Genomic DNA, 11,659 nt, shown 5'->3' with positions numbered 1-11,659 from the left:
ACTGTTGAAACGCTTCAGCACTTTCCATTTGTATTACCGTCAATTAGATGCATCTGGTAGCTTTAATTACTACTACATCCGTTTCATATAGTAAGATTTTCTAGTCTTATCTAAATTCATCAATTAATAAATATTATATATATATATATATATCCGTTTCATTAGCATCTATATGAATCTAGACAAGACTATAGAGTCTGAAACGGGGAGTTGCCAGGAAGACCGGCCTTGATCAATCAAGCGCTGTTCTCTAGATAGTTAGGTAGATATACACAATTCCAGACAGTCAGGAGATTGAGGGATTGGGGAGGAAGAAGCAAGGGAGTTCAAGAAGGTTCCTGATGGTTATAGAGTGTGGCGATCTAGCATTAGGATTGGTGGCCATAATACCTTTGTACCCGTTTTCTAAAATAAATGTAAGAGTGTGCGTGTCATTGATTATATGCATCTTATCTACGTAAGCTATGTAGAAGTTAAAAATGTTATTAATACCATTATATCACCTCGATGTAATTAACTTAGTTTAGTAAAACTTTCATTATTAAAAAACTAGAGAGCATAGTAAAAAAAGACCAGTGGTTAAACCGGAAACAATCGAAATCAAAATTAGTGTACTTGGTGACTTGTTTCTACTTAAAGACCGTCCCTTCACTCAAACCGGTAAAAAACCTATGAACCAAGGTCAATTTTTTTAAAATCGAACTGATTTTTTAAATTGTCCTATGGCAGTATTGCATAATTTATTAGGTTACCTATAATTATTTTTTATATTGTAGCGATGTAATAATAGATATATTAATTGGTTTATTTATACATATTTTACCATTTTTATGGTTGTTTATTAAAAATAATCTAAATCAAATATAATATTAATAAATAAAAAAACAACGGCTATGTAAACCGACGGCTAGAGCAGAGCAGGTCGATCTCCCATACCATACTAGAAAGGTGGAGATATGGGAGAAACACTATCTTGGGAAGGAGGAAACACGAACAAGGAACATGCTGCCATTTGCCTGATTTGATCGAATGTACCTTCCTCTTGTTTCTCCGTCTCGTGGATTAATCCAAACTTATTTTGAAATTTAATTTTTTTTGACTTTCAAGAATAATTTCATGTAGATTTTTTTTCTTTTCATTAGCAACCCTGATAAGAGATCCAGGCAATGGGAGTGACAAAATTTTCCTAAAAATCAAATTCTAAAATTCAAATCAGCTTTGTATTATATAATCAGTCAGAGAAACAAGCAAAGAATATCTTCTTTCATTTTTTGAAAGGTTTATACATATAAAGTGTGTGGCATCAAATACATGCAAAGTTTATATATTTGACTTCAATTCAAACTAGAATTCAGCTTTAAATCCATATGTTTATATATCTATATTCAAAATTTATGTGCAAAGTTTATATATATACTTAAAGCTTATACATGTAAAATTTATATACTTAAAATTTACGTGTAAAGTTTATAAGACTAATATTTATACATGTCGCATATATAGAATATTCACACGCTTACACACACTTAGTCTCCACACGAACATTCACTAAATAGACCCACCCCTCGACACACGACGAAAGGAACATGCTAACAGCCAAAGGAAAATAAATTCCAAGCTATATATATGGGCCTCACTTCTCAGGTGGGCTATGAATCGATCAGGGCTGTTGGGCCATGGTATGTCTGGTCACATATATCCCAAAGAGAAGCAGGTTGTTCAAATATTGTAGTACACATAATAGCTAACAATATGGTAACATTTTCGTTTTCCCCTTAAATAATACTCTTTTCATTTTCTTCCAAAAACGAACTATTTACCTTAACAAGATAGCTTAACCTCTTCTTAAGCAGGCAACATCTTTAAAAGATTCCTGCCGACAGCCTATCAGTATCAGTCAGTTTCATTTACGATTGTTTCTCATTCACTACATAAAATGTTTGACTACACAAGGAACAAACAACATACATGTCTGCAATCTTGTCCTTGTTTTCCAACATCATCTTTTCTGAAATTCCTCTGGCTTTCCATTTGAGAGTACCATTGTGAACAGAAACCATTGCATCATATTGCATTGTCAGCCATGAAAACACCACAGTGAGCATGGTACTCCAGAAGCCGCACTGTCCATGGCCTGAAATATATACAGTAGTTCGTGCGGTTATGAGTTCCAACATTTCAATTCTCATCCGGTATCCAAACTTTTGCTGCCAGAATATATAACCAAAAACTGTATCTACAGGTACATGTGTAAACTACAAAGATTTGCTGTCGCGAATACTTGTGCATGTCATGAGCATTAAGAACTCGGGAAATAGGCAGTTATCAATGTCTGCATTGGCAGCATGAGGGTCATCCTCCATCTCCCTGTATGCCCAGTCGAGTATATTGCTTGTAGCATCACCAAAATTGAAGGAATCATCTCTCAGCTTCTCAGTCCACACAGGAGCCCGCTATCCAAAACAATTCTTGCATAAATGCGAAAAAAAAATGTCAAGTGTGTTGATTCAAAAAAAAAAAAATTCAATTGTGACAGTGTTGGGTTGAAAAGCCAACCTAATCAGTCTGCCAGTCAGAATCATGGCCCGGTCTAGAAAATCGCTGCAGATCCCATCCATCAATGTGTTGTACGTAGCAGAGTTAGGAGCAAAATCCATTGCAGCTAACTCACCCAGTAACTTCATTGCTCAATTCAGCAGATGATTGCTACACAGGCTGTGCATCGAAATGTTATATGTGGAAATATCAGGTTCACAGCCATCTACAAGCATCTTATTCATGAAAATCATGGCAAAGTTAATATACTTAGAGCGGCAATATGCATTGAGCATTGTATTATATGTCACAACATCTGGAGATAAATCATGTACATGGCAAAGAAAATGGTAATTAGCCGTTCTTAATCTCCCTTCTCTGGAAAAGCCATCAATTATAATGTTCCTCATAAAAATGTCAGGAACAATGCGAAGTTGTAAGTAAAATTATTTGGAACAAGTCCTCTTCTTATCTTGATAAAACCATTACAAACCTTATGTAGAAATACTAATCTGCAAAGACCAGTGGCATATGCAACAATCAGTGCTCTAAATCCTGACAGAGTGGCTTTGCTGCTACGATCCACTGAGATCCAGCCCCCCGTCACACGGATTCATCAAATAACAAAAAAAAAAAAAAATCCTGAAACGCTCACTTGAACACCCTGCTCAGCAGCAATGGCATCATCCAATCGCCCATCCCAACAAAGTCTACGGATTAACACATCTATTCCATGTGGCAACAACTGTGAACCAAACTACGCAGCCTTCCCAGACTTGAATGTGTTGAAGGTGCAGCAATCAGGCATTAATCCCATGGCCTTCATCTCTGGTTCAGGCACTCAGGCCATGCTAGGCTTATCCATCTGTCCAGCCTTTGCATAGGCATCAATCAAAAAATCGAGCGTGATAATATTCACTTCAACTCCCCCCTGCACCATCTCATCAAACAGCCTCTCCTATGCCTCCACCATCCTGCCTTCATAGCAAAGATCATTTACCAATATGTCACAAGTGACAATAGTATGATAACAACATGCTGTAAGCATTTCGTCGAACATCTGGAGGACACCCTCTCCATGCCCATACACGCAGTGCCCCCTCATCAGGATGTTATAGCTGCACGCATCGGGAACGACATGGAACCTCCCCCAGTATGTTGAGCAGGCCAACACTGACACGAACAGACCCCTGTGGCAGAGCCCAAAGATCATGTGATCGAGGATGGCTAGGTTCGGTCCTGGGCTCCTCGCAGCCATTTCGTCGAACACCTTCTAGGCAGCCCGGACCTCCCCACCACGGAAGAGCAGGCGCAACAGTGCAGCCAGTGCATACGGGCTGGGCGTATCCCCGGATCAGCGTACCCGCGCGAGAACGTCGAGCGCCTCGCCGGGCATGCCAGTGTCACGGCGGGGGGAGACCGGAAGGGAGAGGTGGCGGCGGTGGTGGGAGTGCCGGTGCGAGTGCAAGGGGAGGAACAGCTTGATGGGGTCGTAGGCGAACACTTGGCCAACTGAAATTCGCCATTTCCCTCTATTCCACCTTATAATACTTTCTGAACATGACTATTCATATCATTGCTAATAAATCTAAATACATATACAAAACATATAAATTAATAGATAAATAAATTTAAACAAATCTAGAAAGTCTTATAATATGGATGAAACAGAGGGAGCATGCATTATATAAATACGACTGCTATTATACTATATCGTGTTTTCGAATGAGATGATTCCTAAGAGTTATTAAACATGATACCTCACCGGTATCAAATCGGATACTGCACCGGTATCAGTTAATACTAAATTGGTACCAATTGATACTAGGCTCGTACTAGTTGATATCCTATTTGTAGCTATTTATGTCAAGATGGTGCTGTCAATACTCATCAGTAGTAGGACAATACTCTAGAATATAAAAAATATCTTAAAATATTTCGATTCTAATAAGAACGATAAATTGAAAATAATGATGAAAGAATAAAAAAATCCAACATAGGTAATGGATTGAGCGGCTGCTACTACTAGAAACCCGTCGTGTCGTCAAAAGAATATATAGTATTGTATTCTAGCATATTCCTATACGTAACGTAAAGTGAGATAAGAGAAAAGAAACTCGGACAGAGAGGCTACTGACTCGGTCAAAGCTCTGATTGATATCTATTGTTTACGTGTTTAGACTATGCAGAGTAACATGGTGAATGGTGACTAAATCGCTAAGTATAATGAATATAGAATAGTGAGGAAGATTTTTTCAGAGCAATCGGAGAGTTTTTCTTATAGCATTGTGATACAACCTCACAGTCTTCAGAGTACGTAGTTCCACTATGGAAACATCCGTGTGCGTGGAGTTTAAAAAAGAACATGGTAGTGACTATGAATAAGGTGTGCTCCTGATACGTGGTGCAAGGAAACACTTCATAATTGTTCAGCGCTGCATATTTATACCGTCATGCATACCATGCACAAAATACTATAATAGCATTTTCGGTTAGATAAATACCAATAGTATTCATGGAACCCGTTGGTTGTCATTGATATTTCTAAAATTTGATACATGACATCACCATCGTGTTTCCTATTATATTCTCTCATGTTGCGATCCTCATTGTCATGTCCCCAACGAAAGATGAACAGAGTCATCCCTCTACACCATAACCATCGCTAGAACCCTATATCATTGTTGGAGTTGGAGCTCCCGTCATTGATGTCTTCGTTAGCATGGAAGGAGGAGGATACAACTAAATATCTATTGTCAAGCAGTATGTTGGTATTAATGGCAGTAGAAGGGGATAGCTAGGAGAACAACGATGCGGGTGGTGGGAGGTATTGACGCGCTAGAGGCGGCACATGAAGTTGAGGGGCAACGAACCTGAGGTTATCCCAGAGGTGAAGCTCTGGCTCTGCCCTCTACTTCGAAGCATTGGTAATCATTTCCTCTGACATCCATTTCATGTGTCAGAAGTTGCATCCTCCATAGTGGATCCAATAGGCCAGGGAACGACAGTGACATTTGGTTGCCATATCTGGCCGTCCCAACCCTTAGGGCGGTGGATCTAGCCACCTCTATCCCCGAGTGCTAGCTACCTCCTCGTCACCTCCTCCACCTCCAAGTATCAGTCAACGCCTTCCTCCTATCATGAATCTAGAGTGGGTGAAGCCAATTGGGTGACAAAATTGAGTTTCTCCTTTTGCCTATTAAGTTGTAGATGGTAATGACAACACGACCAAAGACATGCGATGGCAGAGTGCAGATCAAAGTCATGGATACTGTTGTGGATCAAGCTAATCGAAGTCATGGGTGACGACAACGGTGTGGATCAAGGCCAAGAGTAGATGACCACACAAGAGGAAAGCGCCACCAACACAAAATCGATGCAATGATGTATGGAGTGAGAGGCGGTGGCAATGAAGTGAACTGCTGAGGCATGTGAGGAAAGCTCAAGGTTTCCCTTGAAAAAGAAGAGATCGAGCCTAGATTATTTTTGTAAGAAAAGTGGGGTGTCCAGAGACCACGCGCTTTTTTAGGTATAATGGGCCTACTACGGAGGTATATTTAGTGGGTTTTTAGCCCATCCAAACATGAATTTTTATTTACACTTGAATTTTTTTGGCTGGTATTCCGCTAAATATCGGGCTTCTAAGCAGCCCTAATAAAGTTGTTGTCTCCCTCTTAGTCATCTGAACATTATATAAGTTACAATGCTATCATTTAGTATTATGGTTAAACCATCTCACGTAAGACATTACTAACTTACTCTTGTCTTGTATTATTAAATCCTATCTTAGTTTGAATTAATGATGAATCCCACTTTAGATCGAGTTTAATTACCCATACTAGAACAGCCAACAAAACTATTCACTTTCAACCATATTTTACAACCAAACCTTACATTTTGGGACCCCTTTGGCCCACATATCAAAATCAAAAGTGGATTTTTTTTCCCCTCTATAGTCCTCACTGCTAGCTTTGCTACTCAAACAACCCCAACCCTTGAACTCAGTAACAAGAAAGTGTCCTAGAGAGATGTTGGGTTTGACCTTAAACATGCATCTTCGATCAAGCTCGGCCGGAGCCTCATTGGATACTTGGATGTCGTGAGCTCAAACTCATCACTATAGGCAGAACAACACAAAACAGGAGGAAGATCAGAAGAGAGAGACTAAATCTACACCCTCTGTTCCCCCTATGCATCACATAGCTAACATAGTGTCTGTCTTTGATTTATGGAAGCCACACTGAGTACTTGCTTCTCATCGCCAAGGAGCACCTCCTACTAGGGGCGGGCATAAAAATACCGACAACCGAAGACCGAACTAAACCGAAATGTCATTTTTGTGTGTAATGTCGGTCCTAGCTTTAGTTTCCCTTGCTTATTTCTTGGGTGCTCGACTTCATTCTTGGGTTTTAATTCAGATAACGTATTTTGTTTCATTTATATAATGGTTTGATCAAAGATTGTTTTATCGAAATATAATTCTATGGTGCAAAATTAATATTATTAGATTAATATTCGAAAGTATTTTTATTGTTATATTTTTTCAATCGCATAAATGATATATTAATGGGATACGCTTTAATCAAGCTATTATCCTAATAAAACAAAATATGTCATATATTTTGAATTTCTTTTTGAATTGGAGGAAGTAGCATTTCACCGATCCCTAAAGGCCCATTACTAATCAACGGTAATATTCCATCACTACCGTTGGCCTAACGCAACCTCCGTCTGCAGTGAAAATATTGTATTCTCCCTAATTCAAGTTACAATCTTAGTAAAAGTAAATTGTTTATTGTGCAATTCACTCTGTAATAATCAACCACTCCATCTGTTTCATATTACAAAATATTTTTGCCCTACCTAAATTTATCCATGGATCAATAAATATGTTTTATATATGTGTTTTAATTCATTAGTATTCATATGAATATATAGTAAAAACCAAAACATCTTGTAACGTGAAATGAGAGGTAATAAAAAAAGGAAATACTCTACTTTAGGTCCTCAAATATTGGTCAAGTTTCATTCGTATCTCTCAAACACAAAATAGGGCGGTACGGAGTGTGTTGCCAAGACAAGAGTTGTCCTCGGCTCATCACAGTTGGATGGAGGGAAACAAAGGAGGGGAGCGGTGAGACGGATTGGAGGCAGTCACGTAGGCGGTATAGATTTGTCAAAATTGCATCGATGGGATGGAGCAGCCAACACAACGAGTGTGACTGACCTACGACCACCTCGCCATCCCCGTGCACCGAGCGAAGAGAGGAGAGGGGAAGAGGGAGTAACATGGTGACTTACAAGTAAGTTCAGCATAGGTCCTAATGCAGTGTTGGGGTCAATACTACCCTTAATAATACTATCAAGGGACTTAATATGCATAGTTCTTAGAAGTTAGAGGATGATTTATACCTGATTTTAGAGGTCAAATGATGCAAATAAAACTCGACCCGTAGTTGGTGGGCATCTTCCATACATAAATTGCTCAATGGTTATAAGTAACGTGTAAGGAGTAAATGGATTTTTTTATACATAAATTTCTCATCGGTCTAAAACTAACTCAATCATCGAAATAGAGTTTAACACACCTACCAGAGAGGGGTGAATGGTAGGTAGAACCAAAACCCAAAAATCTTTTAGCGAAAATAAAAGATTACCTTTGGTTAATTAGGCCGTTCCTAAGATTACCTTTGGTTACGTCGCTCCTATGCCACTGATCAGATCGTCGAGATCCAGGAAAACACTAATAGATGAAAGCGGAATAGGTAGATTGAATGATCTGAACTTTATTTCATCAGCTGATATTTACAAAGCACACCAACAACACTTTTCTCAAAATTGTTAATCTAGAATCAACAACTATACTAAACTTCTAATTTTCTAATTATAAATCTTATAAAAAACACACCGAGAATATACCCCTCAGTGTATATATATACACACACAAGATCTATCTCTACAGATAACTTCTTATCCTATCAAACTCGTATTGCAGCGATGGACTCAATCCACCTACTCCACCGTGTGGACGCGCGGACAACGGTCGTGTGACTCGTGTCCGAGTTGGGCTCAGACGCCATATAGACATACATGCATGAGTCCATACGTACAGCCACGGGCTAGCCATGCGTGTCAGCGTGTACGATGCATACATATCTTTTCTTGCTACAGTAACCGAAATTACTGTAGCAGGCATGAACCAAATCATCCTGTCCATACGTGCACATACCTACGTATGTCACGCTTCCTCTGTTCCTTTTCAATTTTACTTCAATTTTTCTCCTGATTTCTCCGATACTTGCACGTATAACTTACGAAGGCCGTTACAATCTATCCTCATATAGTGTTCTTGTACCGTGTACTACCTTGTATTCAACATCATTACCCGATATACTCGATCGTCCGGACCTCAGCTCCTCCCTGAACCTAGTCACGATCCCACCGTCTTTTTACCGATATTGACCTATAAGAATCACAACTGTCCAACTATGTCTCATGGCAACCAGACTATCCAGACTTCAATTCCTCTCCGAACCTAGTCATGTTCATCACCATTGACCACAGTTGACCTCAAATCATCTGCACACGTAGAGACAAACTAACCGTTTTCGAGCACAAATATCTCAATCTGACCCACATTAGTTACACATACCGACACCAACACCACAACTCTTTTCAAACCAAATTCTATCAATTTATAAACCAATTGTTAATCACAAAATATTGATTATGACAATTATCTTACACTAATGCGTTAGGAGAGATAATAGGTCACAAGAAGATATAAGTACCCAAATAGCATCTTAATTTTCGTTTTCGAGAAGAATATAATGGTGTATTTTCCGTGTAAGAAAAGCATGGAAACCCCTCAATATTCGATGCACAGTGTGAGAAGAATGTTTCTTTTTCCTTTTAGTCCAAAGGACTGGAACTATCCTAGTCTCTGCATTCTAATCAAATCTGTCATCTACATACATCATACATGAGCTGGTTTTGGTGTAAAAAGAATGAACGAATCCTCCGTCAACAAAACCAATAATTAAATACACACTAAAAGCGCTGGCAAAAAATAATTAAAAGATATACTAAAATAATAATGAATGGTAAGCTACGCTAGCGTCTATACTCCAAGGTGTAATCGCAAAATAGGAAGAGAAAAAAAGCATCAGGCGTCGATCAGGTCGACCCTGTGACTGCTCGGTCAACACCGTCTTCCCTCCAAGGGGCCCCACCGTGCAGTGGCACGCAACGTGCTTCAGTTGCGCCACCCTGTAGACAGTTGACGCCGTGGCGGCTCAGAGCAGCGCGGCGACAGCGACGGCGACCAAGGCGGCGGCGGCGGCGGCCATTGGAGAGCGCGACGACGCCGTCGTTGCGCCGCTGGAATTCGGGCCGCCGCCGCCGCCGCCGAAGTAGATCATGGTGTCGTTGAGCTGCTGCAGCCCGGCGGCCTGCGGGTTCTGCCCCGACGACTTCACGCTGCTCGCAGGAAAAAAAAAAAGAAAACAACAATTAGTAATAGGGCCCACAGAACCAGTCACTCCCACTGACGGCTGGGGCACGGCAATGAATGAGCTCAGTACTTAGGTTGACTACGCGGGGCCCACTTGTCAATGAAATTTATTAAATATTGTACTGCCCACATGGGACCACATGTCAGTTCTAGCCGTTTTTTATCCGTTACTAGCCGTTACCATCGTCTTGTCGCTACCTCGCCTCCTCGAAATGGGTCGCCTCACCTACCCGATTTCTTTTTTTTTGTCACGATTTCGATTAAAATAAGTGATCGAATGAAGGAATAATTGTATTTTATTGTTGTTTAATTGCGAGCTAGTGATTGTTAATTATGGAGTAAATAGTTTTTTTACTGGCTAGTCGTTTTTTACTGGTGTAATTGAGGGATTTATTGCATTTTTTTTTACCTCGTCGGAGCGGCGGGGCAGAAGGTGATGGAGTAATCGGTGGCGCCGGCGGCGCAGGTGAAGGTGGAGGTCGAGTCGTCGTAGGCGTAGCTGTAGGCTCGCGGGCACGCCGATTTGAAGAACTGGGAGTAGGCCGACGGCCGGCAGGTGTTGGGGTTGCCGTAGGCGCCGCTGCAGCAGTACTCGGCGGAGCCGAACGCCTCGCACGCGCTCCGGCACGCCACCGGCGAGGCCGACGTGGTGGACGCCACGCGCAGGTCGGCCGGGCACGCGCCATTCAGCTCCGCCACGCACCCCGTCGCCGCGCACTTGCCGGAGCTGGGGGCGGAGGAGGAGGCGGAGGCGCCGAGTGGGGTGACGAGCATGGGCAGGTTGTAGCCGTCGACGAGGCTGACGTCGAAGAAGTCGAGGCCGCCGCTGCCGTCGAGCGTGAACTCGGCCAGCGTGGCCGGCGGCGCCGCCCCGCCGCCGTTGCACTGCACGTCGCCGGACCCACAGTCCCCCGTGGCGCACGCGAACTTCCCGGCGCCGTCGGCGGACGACGCCGCGCAGAGCGTCCGCCCCCACATGCGGCCCGACCACCCCGACGGCGCCGGCACCGCCTGCGACGCCCCCGGCGCGAGCGCGAACCCCGTCGTGGACAGCGGCGCCGACCCGGCGCTGGACAGCAGCCCCGGCCACACCGTGTACCCACAGTTATTGGTGATGGTGAACGTGGCCGCGCGGGCACCCCGCAGCCGCGGTACCAAGAAGACGAACACCACCGCCGCCACCATGGGCAGCACCGACGACGAGAGGTGGTGAGCCGCCGCCATTACGCTTCTTGACCAACTGATCCAAGAACTTATTGCGAGCTCGAGATGCAGGTGGTCGGTGTTGGCTGGAGGTTGCCTGGTTGGTGATTGTCTGAGTAGTGGATGCAACGGCTAGGTAGCTCATTTATAGAGCGAGAGGAGACGTGCGAAACGAAACGGAGGCGAAGGAGCAGAAGTGGTTAGCTCGCCATTGCTTTTGCTGCGTTGAACCGATCGGTAAGGGGGCAACTGGAGCCGGTTACCAACTTAATTAGTTAATTAGTCTATAAGCGGATTCACGGACCAATCCATTTAAACCCTTACCAAACCCTTACCGATCAATATTTCCTAGGAAATTTAACTATTTACCATTCTTTGTGATACGAGTTTAATCTTTCTCACAATGCT

General features: G+C 42.4%; 1 protein-coding gene across 1 annotated transcript; it reads right to left on the bottom strand.

The window, feature by feature from the left end:
- Nucleotides 1-9,331: 9,331 nt before the first annotated feature.
- On the bottom strand, nucleotides 9,332-11,352 carry LOC102704181 (thaumatin-like protein 1b). The gene is made up of 2 exons (XM_040528161.1): nucleotides 10,458-11,352; nucleotides 9,332-10,014 (listed from the first exon to the last, which is right to left on the bottom strand). Exons 1-2 carry the CDS (start codon nucleotides 11,270-11,272, stop codon nucleotides 9,831-9,833), a joined length of 999 nt encoding a protein of 332 aa, XP_040384095.1. The 5' UTR covers nucleotides 11,273-11,352; the 3' UTR covers nucleotides 9,332-9,830.
- Between the last annotated feature and the right edge of the window lie 307 nt (nucleotides 11,353-11,659).

Source organism: Oryza brachyantha, chromosome 10, assembly GCF_000231095.2.
Source record: "Oryza brachyantha chromosome 10, ObraRS2, whole genome shotgun sequence".
NCBI classification, from domain to species: domain Eukaryota; kingdom Viridiplantae; phylum Streptophyta; class Magnoliopsida; order Poales; family Poaceae; genus Oryza; species Oryza brachyantha.
This window is presented reverse-complemented; position numbering and strand designations above follow the sequence as displayed.